General features: G+C 32.6%; 1 protein-coding gene across 1 annotated transcript in view; it reads right to left on the bottom strand.

Annotated features, from left to right (window-relative positions):
- MDGA2 (MAM domain containing glycosylphosphatidylinositol anchor 2) overlaps positions 1–17,437 on the bottom strand; it is an 826,450-nt gene that overhangs the window by 277,510 nt on the left and 531,503 nt on the right. Inside the window, exon 5 of the mRNA XM_087824881.1 lies at positions 5,877–6,009. Coding sequence (XP_087681007.1) covers positions 5,877–6,009 — 133 coding nt within the window. The remainder of the gene's footprint in view (positions 1–5,876; positions 6,010–17,437) is intronic.

Below are 17,437 nucleotides of genomic sequence, written 5' to 3'. Positions count from 1 at the left end.
GACATAAAAAATTATATTATTTTTTCTGTTTTCATTCTGTTTTCTTTTCTTTTGTTTCACATCCTAACTACTCTATGATAAAAAATAAAATCAGAAAAAATGCACATATTCATTGATATATCATTTTTGTCTGTATGTTAATATTTTGACCATGCTTTTAAAAATGTATGACGATGCTATTTCAAAAGTGTTTGTCCCTTACTGAAGTATTATCTTGATTTCTTCTTTTACACTTGCTTTGTTCCCATTTCATCAAAGCTAAGAATATAGGGCCACACATACTCTGAATAGAATTCCTCTTTAAATTGAGATTTTACTGAATAATAGGCTCTGCTCTTTCTTTCTTTTTTTCTTTCTTTCTTTCTCTTTCTTTCTTTCTCCCTTTCTCTCTCTCTCTCTCTCTCTCTCTCTCTCTCCCCCTCTTTTTTACTTTCTTCTTTCTTTCCTCCTTGGCATTATTTATTTTTTAAAATTTATCTTTATTGTTCTTTAAATGGCTGACTCATTTTCTTGCTTTAACATGTATTATAAACTTATATCTAAAATTTTAAAAGAAACTGTAAATGCAAAGGACACTTTTCAGTCATTTTGAAGTGTTATGGACTGAACTATGTCTTCTTCAAAATCATATGTTGATGCTGTAACCCCCATTGTGACTATATTAAAATATAGCACCTTTAAGGAAGCAAATAAGGTTAAATGAGGTCCCAGGAGTGGAACTTTTATCTGGTATGGTTGGTGTCCTTATGAGAGGTGGAAAAGATGCCAGAGCTTGCTCATCGCTCCCTCCATGAAGCACAAAGGAAGGACCACAGTGAAAAGCAGCTGTCTACGAGCCAGGAAAGAAAGGCCTCACCATAAATCTACCATGACAGCACCTTGGCCTTGGACGTTTAACCTCCAGAATTTGAGAAAATACAATTCTGTTGTTTAAGTGATCCCGTTTGTGGTATTCAGTCATGGCAGCCCAAAAGGACATACAGGGAGTCATTGTATTTGCACTCTGAATTTCTCACAAAGGTAGTCTTTCTTTAAAGCTGTGATTGTTGGTGAAAAAGCAGATCTAGATTCTAACAAATGGTGCTGATTGCCTAGAATAGGGATGGGGAACCTTTTTTATGCTAAGGGTCATTTGTATATTTATAACACCATTCAGGGGCCATACAAAATTATCAACTTACAAATTAGCCATGAAAAAAGCTCCTAGATTTATCGAATTTTGAGTTCCGCCTGTGGTTGCCTTGGCAGGGCCAGACCAAATGATTTTGAGGCAGTCTACAGCCCTCAGGCTGATGTTTCCCACCCGTGGCCTAGATGCTGAAAACAGCTCAAATATCCACATGGGTAAGAAAAATGCTGGAGTTTAGTACTCAGGTGCAGATGACAGCAACTTTCTTTTGCACTTAAACTAGTTATCTCTGACAACGGGCATACTGTTTATAAAAGGAAGAAGTGTCAATGTCCACACTATTATTGTCCACAGGCATTCCCTTAAAATTTCTATAACTGAAATATTATTTTATTTTTCATAACATTTAGATAACTTAATCAGATTCCTCTATAAATAAAAGAGAACTATCATGAATAGAACACAGCATAGAAAATTAAGGCTCACAGCAATTAATAAGCATTTCCTACAACTTCCCTATGGATTATATAAAGTAATAAGCACAGATAATAGCTTTCTAATGTAGGGAGCAGAAATGTTTCCTTAACTTCTATCATTTTTCATGGAAGCTTACTGAGACAGATTAGAGGGGGAAAAGAAGACAAAAAAGAACAGAGTGAGAAAGAATGGAGAAAAGGAGGGAGCCTAAGTTTCCCCTATTTCAATAGTCAGGAATACTTTTGCGGACTTGGTTCCTAGATGCAATGCACATTTAAGAAAGACACATTAAGTTCTGTAAATGTTAAGTTTATGTAGACTCAATCAAAGGACTTATATAATTAAGTAAAATTAGCCCACCTGTCCCATTTCTTTATAGAATTCATTATAACCTCTCAAGGAAGTACAAAGTATGTTTCATCCTAATATAAGTAACCTACTTAATTATTTACCTTTGAAATCATGAGACATCAATATATAAGTGCTTTAAATATATTTACATAAATTAAACTTATTTTATCATAATTCCTATGTTTCCTCATGTTAGAAATACACACAATTTGAGAAATTTAAAATAGTTTATTTTCAACCTTACCATAATTATAATAATTTTAAAATACACGTATATTTATTAATATCCTAAATGTATAAATTTTAACAGGTTTATTTTAACAAATTATGAAAAAACACTGCTACATTAAGAATTTACCAATCAAGAGCTAATATTCTTTTTCTTCCAAATGGGAGTAGGAAAACAACCAAACCAACTTTTGGACACTGGCACAACATATGTCAATTAGTCATGGAGTGTGCATGACAAGAAATAAATTATCATAATAATTTGTGTTTATGATAAATGCCTTATGATAAAATTCTATGAATTTTATGATAAGGTCTAAGACGGCTAGATTAGGTATGATAAATAATGGCATTTCTGTACCAGGAGATTTTTTATAACATGCCAAGTAATCAATAGAGATCAACAAAATGATTAGATACTACACGGCAGATATAAAATTACAGGCTTCACTCTAATGCCAATTCATGGTAGGAAAGTTAAGAAAACACATTATTGGTAAATCTACAGGTGACACCGACTTTAAAATGATACCCAGGTATTGCTGTTCTAAGCATTTCTAAAAAAATTTTCATTATTGCCCTCCTGGGTGTGGCTCAGCGGTTGAGCGTCGACCTGGGATCCAGGCGATCGGGGTTTGATTCCCGGTCAGGGCGCATGCCCGGGCTGCGGGCTCGATCAATGACTCTCTCATCATTGATGTTTCTACCTCTCTCTCTCCCTCGCCTTTCCTCTCTCTGAAATCAATAAAGATATATATATTTTTTAAAAAAGATCATTATTAATGAAAGCTTCATTCACAAAATGGCATGGGTTCACAGAAAACAGTCTGGTAGCAAAGGCAACATTTGTTTTCCAAAGCATTTATTTATACTTGTTTAAACTATGTGCAACTGGGTGATTCCCCAGAAAGGCTAATTCAGCAGGAATGGGATGGGTCAAGGGAATTGTACTCCATGTTGTAATTGCCTGGCTACAAACATTTAGAAATCCTTATCCACAGTAGACATTGTTTCCATCTTTATATGCTGTGTCATTTGGGCATTGGGCATATCAGTAATAGAGTTATTGCAATTAAAAAGTTACTTGACTATAGAGATGTTAAAATCAAATTTTGTCTGTGCCAAACATGCATTTATTACTCAATTATTGATCTCCGTTATAAAAATTGTTTCCAGAGTTGCGCTTTCACAAACATATTAACAGTTTAATCAAACAATATATAGAATAGACTATTCTGCCTGTCAATAAGTTGCACATTTTCCTTGACATTTTGCACATCAAGAATTTAAAACATGGAAATTTTATCCATGTCATATAGAGATTCACAAGAATAAAAGCGAATAATTTTTATTCACAAGAATAAAAATGTGAGAGCATCTGATTCTCACATTGATTATGGCAATGATGACTCATGATCTCCTTTCAATGTTAGAAAAGCAATGAACTAGGCTGTATGTACTTATTTGTCAGTTTATAGGCTTGTTTACATGAAGATGCTGGAAGCTTAATTTATTCCTGGTGCACTGTGAGAGCTACCTCAATGATTTCACCTATTTGAAATGCACAAACTATTCCAACTTTGAGTGCAGGCAGATGGGAAAAGTGCTGAAGCAACCCTGGTTTGAATATGTAAAGCACCAGGCACATGACATGCCTGATTAGAGTACTGAAGAGTCTAACAAGGTACTAGCTTATATTTTTTAACCCAATTATTTACCATCTTTATTTTGTTTGCTTAGCCTAAATATAAAATACTTTAGCTTGGAAAATAAAGAATGAAACAGAAAGCTGAGAGTGGCCCTGTGCTCTCCATAAGACAGGTAGTCAAGTCTCTGTTTTTTGAGCTAGCAGTTAAAAGTCATCTCAAAAATAAAGTCACTGAGCTGCTTTAAAAAACCGCAGGAGCTTTAAGATAAGAAGTCCTTATTTATTCCTAATAAAACACTCTGGCTGAGATTTAAATTCATTTTCTCCAGTTCTACAGGCATAGTGAAAAGTCGGTCTCCTATTTAAGTTTACTTTTCAAACATTGAGATAAATCTTGTTCCCACCCCTTATTAGCTGTGGGACATTGGGAACTAATAAAACCACACATTTCTGCAGCATAAAAATATTAAATATAATTTTATTTTACCTGCTAGTCTTTAAAGGATTTTTGTATATGTTGATTTAATTCATTCTCAAAACAACCCACTAAGGATACAAAATTAGTTATGTTACAAAATTAGTTATCATAATTCACAAAATATTTTATGCCAAAAGAACAACATAATAACACCAGGTTCTGATGTGTTAAACACCAATTACTTTTATTTCTCAATATCTTATGTATTCTTTTTCAAGTGAAATGAGATTATTAACTTTTATAAGTCCTAAGTTCACTAAGATTTTATGCTTCTATTTTTTTTCCTGAAATATAGTTTCTGTCAAGTGTTTGCCATCCATCTTGATAAAGTTTAATTTTCTCTCTCACATGCTTCTTTTGCTGTCTTCTAATGAGTTTTATCTGCTGCTTAATAGAGCATTTCTCTAGTTTAAGGCAATTTACATCTCAGTCAATCTCACTATGCCTATCATTGCTGACCCATAATAGAAACACAATAAGTTTCTGATGAATAAATAAAAGAATGAATCTTTCAAAATGCTAACAACTGCCTGGAACATATGTTGAGAAATCAATGTCTGTGTCTGCATTGTTTTCATCCTTCAATAAAACCCCAGCTTTAATCTTTCCCAGCTGAATAGAGCTGCTGACTAGCTCTGCTGGAAGAACCAATAAAATGTGTTCCACATGCTTTATAATTATCAGCTCATTAATTCCTTCCTACAATATTATGAGTTTATGAGGCAACTGAGGCAAAGAAGGGCAAAGTGACTTGCTCAACAAGATCCAAGAGCTAATAAGTGGCAGAACCAAGACCTAAAGCCAGGCACACCAGGACCCATGCTTCTCAGAGTTTTTGTTAATGAAAAAAGTAATTAACTTTTGATCTTAAGATAATCATTTAAAAGTAAAATTTCATCTTAATTGCACTGAAAGTTTCCCAAAACCAGCTGAAATTCTAATTTATTGATTGTTTATACACAATCATACAAAAGATTCTGTATCCACGTGCTCTCTCTTTGCTCTTTCATTTGGCAATTTCTTCTGAATGTTTGCATTTATTTTGAGATATATATTACCAAACATAGGCTATCTTAAGCTTTAGTCTTGCGAATGTTTTGACATCCTCTATGAAAATACTTTCTTAAAACACCTACTCAAAATTACCAATTAGCTTTCTTGACTTGAAACAGAGTGAAAACAGAGGTTCTTTTACTTAGCTTTGGAATCATAAAACACTTTTAGCAATTTAGATCACAAATTTTTATATAAAGAATCTAATATTTCTAAGAAATTTCTTTGAACAGAATATAGGCTTGCTTGTGATATTTGTGAATTCAATAATAAGAAACAATAATTTTGTATGCTATATGAACAAACATATTACATGGGAGCATGTTGCAACTAGATTATTCAGTGTCTGTTTACCAAAAGTTTTTCAGATATCACAGAATTTTCTGGGAAATAAAAAAGATGCTTTGTTCATACATATGCTATAGAAACCACTTGGTCTATAGGAAAGTTAAAGAACCATTAAACATTAGTTGTGAAGGGTAAACATAAAACTTTCAGAGATAGTTCCTTACCTGTTTTATTGGAAAGTCTAAATGACACCATCTTATCAGGAATATTACATACATTCCTCACTGAAGCAATGCAGCTATAATTAGCATAGTCCTGAGGTCGAAGATTCTTTAGTTTTAAGATCTTTGTTTCACCCTGAAAATGTAAAAAGGTCATTAGAAAAAAACAATAGTAATAAAAATGAATGAATGAATGAATCATGGCATTATATTGTATTGAATTATATTATTAGCAGAATTTGGGAGATCGTCTTAATTTTTTTTTTTAAAGGGAAGTATCCTAAGTTTAAAAAAACCAAAAATTTACATTTTTAAATAATACTGTAATGCACCTAGAGATAAAAACTAACAAACTACAAGAAAAATTCATAACATTTTCTTAGAAAACTAGTTTCCTAGGGGGGCAAAATCTATTTTTGGTGGTAGTTATGCAAATTATTATGCAAAGATCAGAATAGTGTACTTAATAATGGAATTTATTCAACAAACACTGCAATCTATGCAGACTTCAACATCAAATGTTATGAAAGAAAAGGATTGTGAAGGAGCCAATAAATGAAAGTGTTGGTAGAGCAAAGTTAATGAAGTCAATGTAATGCTAGTTAATTAAATTTATGTACATAAATATTTTGTGAATATGGAGCAATGACAGATGATAGATCTAAAACGGCATAAAAAGCATTCATGACTGTAGCTATGTTATTATTGTGCTTGTTATTTTACTTTCAGGAGTTCAAGTTCTAGGTGTCCCAGGTAAATGTGCAAAATTGCAAATAGACTCAAATCAGGCAAGTGGCCAGAAATATCATACAAACCCCCCATTAGCCAGGAAACCATGACAAAACACTGAAATTGTTCAAAGGGTAAAAAGAACATACAAAGAAAACAATAAAAAGAAGAAAAAAACCCCACCCTCCTGCCCAATTCAAATTAAGTTTCCTGGGAATTCTTTACCTTCCAAAGTCTATGCATCCTCTCAAAATAGCAAAATGGTTCCTCTCTCATAAGTAACTTAATTGTGAAGATGACAGACCAGTATCCCAATGACATCATATTTGGTATAGCAATTTTCAAAATGTCAATATTTTTCCAGATAACATCTGCATGAACCATGTGTTTCTTTTATTTTACTTCAGTAACATCATTCAAATCCTAAAAATGGCAACACTTGCATGCATTGTTCAAAAGGATCAGAGAGTGACTATACTATAAAGACAATGACTATTCATTTGCAAAAAAAAGCTTGCCCACACATAGGCAGACACACAGAGGTTTCCAAATGTGTTAAAAGAATCTCTCCTTCAGTGTGCCTGAGCATTGTGGCCAGAATTCTTTTCATTCACTGTTAAAATTCACTCTTAATTCAGTCACATCTTTAGCATTTTCCTCTGTGGTATAAGCAAAGCCGTCTCTCTTAATTTTTCTTTAGAAAAAACGTTGTATTTTTTTCTCTACAAACGAATGCAAATACACCCCACAGAAATAGACACAGTCAGTGTGTCTATTTCTAGAACTTATATTTAAAAGAGGTTCTCAGTGTATTACACTTATCACTTAATTTAACCAGATATAATGCCTAGAAAAGTATGCTTAGTTGAAAGAAAATGTTATACTAGAACCAGTTGACTCAGAAAACTTTCAAATGAGGTGATGTATCCTACTCCTCCTACCTCTGTGACTGTTACTGCTTAGATTTTTTGCTTTTCTTTCTCCTCTCAACACTGAACTGTTGGTATTTCCTGGAATTCTATTTATTCCTTAGTTAATCTCACTATAAAATTCCCCTAGGTGATCTTAGCCTTGCTGAAGAATTTCTACTATAATCCCTATTCCCCCACTACTACATCAAGTCTGTATTCCTATTCCAGGATTCTCTCTTAAGTTTCAGATGCATATACCAATTCTTTTAACTGTTTTTTAAAAAATATGTCTTTATTGATTTCAGAGAGAAGAAGGGAGAGGAAGAGAGAGATAGAAACATCAATGATGAGAGAGCCACTGATCGACTGCGTCCTGCACATCTCCTACTGGGATTCGAGCCCGCAACCTGGGCATGTGCCCTGACGCGGAATCGAACCACAGTCTCCTGGATCCTCAGTCTATGCTGGACAGCTGAGCCATGCCGTCTGGGCCAGCCAGACTTTTTCCTTCAATAGGTTCATTCTGATGTCCCACCGACACCTAAAAATCAACTTATTCTAAGTTGAACTTAGGACTACTTCTTCTCTAAATCTACTGTTCTCTCTTTAATAACATAAATGTTAGACTTTCAATTACTGCTTCTTATTCCTATATGCAGTATCTCCCTATCAGTTAGATCCTTTTATTGACCTTTAAGCATGTTTAATCTCAACCATTCTTTTTATTTGTTTTTAAATGTAATCATAGCTCTAAATCCTACATTCAGGTAAAACAACAACAACAAAAACCCTGCTTAGTATAGTTGAAGAATGTGAGCAAATGTAAAGACCTAAACTACGCACATGAGGCTAATACGCAAATCTGACCGCGCCATTTCTCCGCTTTTAAATCACATAGCTTACTGTTGTTCTTAAAAACAGATACAATAGCTATTGACATGACTGTCAACCCTGTATGACCTGCGTTCTTCTTTTCTCCTCGGTCTCATCTCATTCTTTTTGACCCTTGCACATATCCCGCTTCCTTCTGCCACAAACCCTTTGCACATGTACAGCTTTTCATGCCTCTGTGCCTAATAGTTCAGTCTCACTCTTAGCTCCCAATACTCCTTACTTCCGCAGGTAAGCCCTTCCTCGCTCTCTGGAGGAAGAGAAATATTGTTTTGTGAGATCTGCTGATATCTGTCTATAACACATTCTCATTTTTCCATTTATTTTGATAGTGGATTTATTTTCTGCCAGCTTCTCCCCTTATCTGTTAACTACCCTAAAGGGCAGGATTCATGTCTGTCTTGTTCTTATCATTAAGTTCCAAGCACCTAGCACAAGACTTAGTATAAGAGAGACACTTTTTAAATGAATACTTTTTCAATTAAAAGTGCTATAATTACATATCTTTTACCACTCAGAGTTTTATTTTATACATATTTCTTTAGAATTTACTATCAACTGGGCACCTGATACAATAGAGGTTAAGATATCCTTAAAGCAATCATACAGTAATAATAATTTTCAAACATATTCAAAGAATAAAGTCATTTAGGTTTAGTGGTAGTATATTTATTTACATAGAGTTAATTATATTCTACCAGCATTTCTTATTTCTGTTTCCACAAACAAATTAATTTTGTAATAATTTTTTAAAATTTCATATATTGATTTGAGAGAGAGAGAGATCAATTTGTTATTCCACTTATTTATGCATTCATTGGTTGATTCTTATATGTGCCCTGACTGGAGATCAAATCTGCAACCTTAGCTTAAGGGGACGACATTAACCAACTGAGCTACCGGGCCAAGGCAACAATTATTTTTAAACCACATTTTCTGGATATTATCTCAGCACTCCACTAAAACTGTTATCAATGACACTCTTTTGTTAAAATGTAGTAAATCTTTTTTATGCTTCTCTACTTCTCTGCTTATTTCTAGCACTTTACCTGGCTACTTTGACAGGCCCTTATGTAAAAATAATTGATTAAAAATATAATATTTTAGTCCCTTCTTGGTTGTTTTTCATTTTATATTTTATCTATTGTAAAACTTTTAGTCAGCAACCTTCTACTAATATAATTCTTGCGCTCTCTGACCAATTATCATAGTGTCATTTAGCATCTATGTACAGGTACCTAACAAAGCTCCTTGTCAGATATGATGCTGGTGTTTATGCTGTCTAAAAGTAAAGAATATAAATTGGGTAGTAGTATCGAGATTTTAAGGTTTAGAGAATTCACCTTCCCTTTGTGCGAGAGTTCACACAATTTATATACACCAACAAGTATGGCCTAATAAATAAAATGGTTTCCACACACCATACCCTAGGTAATTCTCATGCAGAACAGTGCGACAAAATAGGCATATGAGATTGACAGACAAAAGGAAAGAATAATTTTTACTGTGAAGTTTAGATACACAATTTCCCAGTGTTGAGCTAGCATGGATTTAGATAGTTGTTTCCGGTGAGCTAAGATGATTTACATCTTGTATTCAGAAACAAAATATACCAAGATGTGTATACCTACAGTAGAGTCATCTATGTTAGTATGTAAGATTAATCTGTGGAGCATGTCAAAGAGGCAGAGGGGCTAATCCAGACACAATATACCGAAATAATGAAGAAACAGGCAGAGCATGGGAGGATTTGAAACTTACCCACTTAATTACTTCACCACATTCAGAAAATGATGAAGACATTCAAGCTGAGCCTGTTACTCTCAATAAACAGCTCCCAAAGTTAGGCTAACAAATGGTGTGTATGTACATATGGATATATATTTACAATGATTTAGGCTTTATAACTGATAAATGTTCTATCACTTAACATTGATTTTATTTTGTTGATCATATAAATTTAGTATTCTGTGATGTTGTTTTAAGGCTTTTTGCATGAGAATTTCCATGATTTGTAAAAAGAAATTTTCCGTTGATTATTGTCTAATTGTATAATTAGTCTAATTAGTCTAATTATAACAAATTACATAATTGATGTAAATATGTTCAGTCTTGTAATTAGATGGTGTAATTACAATACACAATATGATGTCATGAACATCGTTACAAAAGTTTTATAAAAATAGCAAGAGTATATGTAGTTTGCAAAATTCAAGTACACATTTCTTTAACATTCACAAAAATATTTTCAACATCTATATTTAAACTTTTAAAACTACTTTTTAAAAAAGTAAAATAAAGAAAAAGTATTCTATATATTTGTCAGTGGCTATTACCAATGGTGACATTTTCTAGTCAAATAAAAACCAGAGCCTTAGCAGTATTTCCACTTTACTTATAAAATTAGAATCTTTAAAAATATGTATTTTCAGACATCAGTAAAAAACAAGACTTCCAATTTGCACTGATTTTTTGCAACTTTATTATAATTTATTACAAACATCGATAGCAATGTATGCTAGCCTACATCTTCAGTATTGAGTGGAAGTATGATAAGCATAGTTACTCTTCTTAGACATATTACATTACATGCTTTTGAATTTACACCAGCCTCAGAAACACACCAATTTTATTTCAGAAACATAACCTACAAAAATGTATAAAGAAAATCTTGTCACTCGACAAGATGGTATAATAAATATTCAATACAAATTGATATAGTTATTAGCTTAATATGAATAAGCATGTGGGATAAATATATCTTACCTTAGGAATTTTATTTTATTAAAAACAGAGCATTGTTATTGAATAGAAATAATAACTTTAAAATAATTTAGTTTTCTAACATTAATAAATAAGCAGATTTATGATGTCATTTAAATCTTCCACAATATAATCCCAGTGTACCTTCCCACTTTTCCACACATGTACCAAGTATTGTTCCAGCCAACCAGAGACATAGTCAATCTTTGGAGATGTTAGCTTCCTTCTGTATTGCAGATGCTGTTGATTTCCCTCTGAATGTTCTCTCCATAGGAGCATTGTGCGCCTCTATTTTGACAATAATGTTTACTTTGTATCATAATTGCTGTTTACCTTAACTTCTCCCCATAAATATCAAGAAAGTTAGAGAAGGAGCCTTGCTTCTAACCTCTATCTCTGGCAGAAAGTTGCCAATATCTTGCACATAGTTGATCTCAGTTATGTCAACTGGATCTTAATTACACTATGAAAACATGAAGGCCATAGGATATGGAAATAAATTAAAGCATTATTAAGTCTTTCAATACCAATACAGCCATGGAAAGTACTTCCATTATGAAGGTACATGTGGCAGTTGATGTAAAAATCAATAACACCTAAGAATTAAGATCTATATCTATATCTATCTATATATACATATATATCTGTTAGCACATTAAGCAAAAGGAGAAGTATAAACATCATTCATATCTCATTACAAATAGCAAAGCCTTTATACTAAACTCCCCATCAAAACAAAAGTAAATCTTGGAAAATATTTCAAGGATGCATACAACACAAAATTAATTTTAAATCTAAAACAAATTTGACATGTAGACTAAATAATTGATGCCTTTAATTCAATAACAGAATTCTGTAGTTACTAAGAAATATTTGGTTTTATTTTTTAATATAGAGAAAACTTAGATATGATATCTCTGTAAATTACAACCTATATAGCAATTATATTTGATCATTGTAGAAATAAAAACTGTAGGCTAAGTCTATTGCATTGCTTTCTCCTGCTGGACAACCATAATTCACAGTTCTTCCAAATTGCCAAAGCAGTTAGAAGCTACAAATAAGAACATTATTTTCTATCAAGTAGATTCCTGAGTAAAAATGTTTTCTACATCATATTCTTCTTCATTATAAAAATGTGCCAATGAGGCTGCAGTTAGCCCTGGAGTTTTCAATTTATTAATTCTAATTATTTTCACTCAACAGAACTTTTATAGAAACGCTGCTTCCTCTGTATCTCTCTATATTTGATATCATATGAGACTAGAAATGTTATTGCAAGCACCACTGCATCCCCTTGAGGAAACTGGATTCAAGCAGAGTTTCAAAATGGTAGCCCAGAAGGGCCAAATGTTGAACTCTGGTGACAACAGGTGATTTATTGTTTTCTGAAAAGCGGGCATGCACGGCAAGCCTCAGCAGTTGTTATTTTCATATTCCCAGATATATTCACATGTTTATGTTACCAGATTAGTCTCAGTAGGCATTTGCATTTGTGATTCCTACACACAAGTATACCTACTACGGCCCACTGAGAAAGAAACCTTGGCTCTCAGGTGGCTATATACAACTAGCTGCCTTGCCCTGAGAGGTAATTTCTTTATAAGTAGCATTCCAGAATTTCTTAAGTAGAAGACCAGCTTCCTATGCATCTTTGATAAACACACATATACACACAAAGACTCAAAACAATATCTCAAAGGATGACAAATCTAAGTAAAACTGGTTTTAGAAAATCTTACATGTGCTCACATATTGTTCATAGAACAATAAATACTACATGTGACAAAAAAGTAAAATCAAAATGGAGGGGATCAGGTTTTTCATTCCTTGATTATATAATACATCACCAATATTAATCATCCTTAGTTCAAAAATCTTAAATTGATCTCCTCAAATTGATCTACAAATTCAACAAAACTTCACTCAAAATCTTATCAGACTTTTTGTAGAAAGTGACAACAGGATCTTAAAATTTAAGTGGAAATAGAAAGAAGCTAAAACACTCAAAACAGTTTTGAAAGAGAGGATCAGAGCTGCAGGACTTATCTTTCCTGATTTCAAGACTTGTTATAAGCTACAGTAATTAAGACAGTGTGGTATTGGCATAAAGACAGACATATAAATCGATGGAACAGAATAAATAGTTCAGAAATAGACCTTAATACATAGGGCCAATTGATTTTCAATTTAAGTGGCAAGAAAATTTAGTGGTGAAAGAATGATCTTTTCAATAAATGGTACTAGAACACATGTCTATCCCTTTACAACAAATTGAACTTCAAACATTCCCTCACACATAAAGAAAAATGGACTCGAAATGGAAAAAGGAAATAAGTTGATAAATATAGTGGATAATGACTGTTTCAAAGAATAAAATAATATCTTGTTGATTTTAAATATATGTAGAATTAAAATACTACACAAAATAAAATATAAAAAGGGTAAATATTGTTAACCTATTCTATGTTTATATCCTTATTGAGGAAATGGTCAAGGGTGCAGGTTGTAATTTTAAGTAAACAATTAAATGATAATAAAATAATTTAAAACTCTAGTTAAATAGAGGAGGAAATTAAATATTATAAATATTTGATAAATCCAAAAGAATGCAAGAAAAGAGAGATGTAAAATAATACAAGTGGGTCATATTTGGATTAAATTCATTAAAAACTAAGATTGTCCCACTGGATAAAAACAATGAAAATATATTCACTGGTTACTAGTGACATGTTTTTTAAATATAAAGACACAAAGTTTGAAAGTAAAAGATAAATTACTGCTCCCCCACCTTCCCAGAATGCAAAAAACATTAACTGAAAGAAAACTTGTGTTGTTAATAACAGACAAAACAGACTTTAAGGTAAGAAGCACTCCTAGAGGTAAAGAAGGACATTTCTTAATGATAATCAACCAGGAAGATATAATATCAGGAAGATAATAGACTCAGCCCACCAGGAAGATATAATCATTCTAAATCTATATGTACTAATAATATATTTTAAATATATAAAGCCCTAGATATTAACTAAGCTCTCTCAATAGCTTAGAACAGCAGACACAAAAATGAGAAAACATACAGAAGATCTGAACAACACAATTAACAATAAGACCTAATTGGCACTCAACAATTTTGGGATGCACATTCTTGTGGTTGTACATGAATCACTTATGAAAGTAGAAGATAGGCTTAGCATAATGCAAGTCAATTAACTTTTAAAGATTAAAATTATTCAGAATATGCTTTCTGATACAGTGGAATTGAACTAGAAATTAATTAAAAATTATAAGTTTGGCCTGACTGACATGACTCAGTGGCTGAGCACCAACCTATGATCCAGGAGATAGTGGTTCAATTCCTGGTCAGGGCATATGCAGGGTTCAGGGCTCAATTCCCAGTGAGATGCATGCAAGATGCAGCCAATCAATGACTCTCTTATCATTGATGTTTCTATTTTATCTCTCCATTCCTCTCTCTGAAATTATATATATATATATATATATATTTTTTTTTTTTTTTTAATTATAAGTTGGAAAATAGTGTAGTGAAGGCCAAAAGAGGGAGAGGTGGGGGTAGGTGTAGGTGGTCAAAGCTGGGGGCAGGGAATGGCAGTGGTCTGCAATAATGTTAACATTAAAAAGTTTTAATTAAAAAAAAGAAGAAAACAATAAGATAGTCTTCAGAAGAAGGTAACTTAAAGTCAAGAAATAAAGGTTCCACAGCCAAGTCCATATATATATATAATAAATTATAACTAGAAAATTGTCATAGTTTGGAAATTAAATACATTAAAATAAGCTCAATTATAACATCATTCTCATTCACAATTCATTAAGCTTTCTTTATGGATAAAGAGGGATGGAGTTATAGAGTGATTCAGGAGCTACTAACAACTTGGAGTCAGTTTTAACCATCTTATAGCTAGTAATCCAGACAATGCCATAGGAGTATTGGCTCAATATTGAACACATATTTATTGAGAATCTTCCATGTGTAAGGCATTGTTCTAGCTGTTGAAAAGACAAAGTCTCTACAATTAGTGAGTGATATTTAAGCACAAGATAATTTGATAGTTTCAGTGCTATGAGAAAAAAATAAAATAAAACTGGGTGTTAGGAAAGAGTCCCTATGGAAAGGAAGGGATGATGCTCCAGATAGATCTGCCAGGGAAGGCCTTTTGGAGGTGATGAGTTCCTACTATTAAAAAGACCCTGGCATGATACCTAAGTAAATTACCTTCTACATGGAGGAATTAATAGCACACAGACTCTCGGCATGTCTAGGGATGGTGTGACTAGAGCAGTATCTGAGATATAAAAAGTTAGTTAAGAGAGAGAAGACAGAGCAAGGTCAAATATGATCTTGTAGGCTACAATACACTGAAATGTCCAAGTAGTTTTTATTCATTAGTATTCATATCTGATATTAAATCAGAAAATCATTTACATGTTTAAATGATCACTCAGATGTTTGAGTTTTCTGTAATAATGCATGAAGACAGTCAGGAACCTACTGCCATATTCCATGGAGAGGTGTGACTGTCCTACGGTATGGTGAACTTGTGTTTATCAGGTCCATGTACAGTAAGGATATCAACATGCGTAGTGTGAAGAAAAGTCATTGATAACATCTCATCTATTAAAAACCCAGTATTCTCTGTGGCTATACGAACTAAATTTTCCATGTGCTTCTATTTGAGAGTTTCTATCAGTTTGACCTATAAAATATGTTTAATATTAACAAATTAAGTACATATAAAATGTAGCTGGGCTGGGCGTGGCTCAGTGGTTGAGTGTCGACCTAGGATCCAGGTGATCGGGGTTTGATTCCCGGTCAGGGCACATGCCCGGGTTGGGGGCTCAATCAATGACTTTCTCATCATTGATGTTTCTATCTCTCTCTCTCCCTCTCCTTTCCTCTCTCTGCAATCGATAAAGATATATTTAAAAAAAAAAAAGAAGTAAACGCATTGATGTATTTCTTGCTCCCAGATGATTGTTAGGGCAGTTACAGATAATAGGCATTTCAGAAGGACAGATAAGCAAAATAATCAAGTATCAAAGGCAGGGAAGACGCATTTAAATAGAAGGTATAACAGCATGTTATTGGTGATTATCAAATGCAGGAGGTGAATTACAGCATTGCAAGAAAAGCTTGTTTGTTTCTTAAATATTTCTTAAGGGAATTAATTCAAACAGTCCAACAACAAAGGTACCAGCACATACAAAGTTAGAGAAAGCCTGTGATATTCATATAAAAGGAAATATCAGTACAGTGCTGAAATGGTCAAATTAAAAAGTTGTTTCTCATAAAAGGATGGGAGAAAAAAAAGAAGGAACAGAAAAATGAAAGTTGCTGTAAAAAGCTGATTCAATAACTTCTAATTTGAGAGCTCTTATGAGGTGGTATTTTGTAGTTGCTAACATAGAAATTGTAACAAATTCAAAGGAAATGAATGAAAAGTTGATTGTATTTGTTAAATAACTTTAAAACAAATTCTTAATTATATTGAAAATATAAAGTTTTCCCCAAATTTGGATAAGGCTCATGTGTTCATTTCCAAGTGATCAGACCCATCTGAAGGTAAGAAATATCCATGTAGTGAATAGGTGCTTAGAATTACCTCAGTGCCTATAAACATTATCATGCTAAACAAGAAAACATGTTTTTCAATTTTAAAAATGTCCGTATTTTAAACAATAAATTAATAAAAGTAGAATTAAACACAATCATTGATCATTTATCTGAATTTCTAAACCCTAGAGGCATCTAAGCAATTAAATATTTAACAATTTTTTTTTATTCTTAACTAAAAATATTTGATTTTAGTAAAAATTGAAGAATAAATTTTCATAGTGTAGAATATATATATAGAAAAATTGTGATCTTGTCAGCTGGCAGAGAAGAATTGATGCCAAAAGGAGGGAGGGGAGGCATAAAAGAGAGGGTCAAATTAAAACAGGTTTTGACACTGTATCACAATAGATTTATTGGTAATACTTGTGAACAAAATTTTTAGAGATTTGTATTATGGCAAGTAATAGCTGTTCTACAACTTTAAGTAGCAATACATAGAAATATTTATAGATATTTGTGATATTTATATATATTTATCAAATATGTGATATATGCAGATGTGTTTGCATATCATGCATTCTTTCAGTAAATATATAAACATTAGTAATTATATTTACGTGAATTGGCTGGGCCTTAGACATTAAAGTAAATGGTTTACTACATATGAAAATATATTCAGTGGTGTAAATGGG

The sequence above is a fragment of the Miniopterus natalensis genome, chromosome 1, assembly GCF_054644295.1.
Source record: "Miniopterus natalensis isolate mMinNat1 chromosome 1, mMinNat1.hap1, whole genome shotgun sequence".
Lineage (NCBI taxonomy): Eukaryota > Metazoa > Chordata > Mammalia > Chiroptera > Miniopteridae > Miniopterus > Miniopterus natalensis.
Note: the sequence above shows the minus strand (reverse complement) of the source record. Positions and strands in the feature narration are given on the sequence as shown.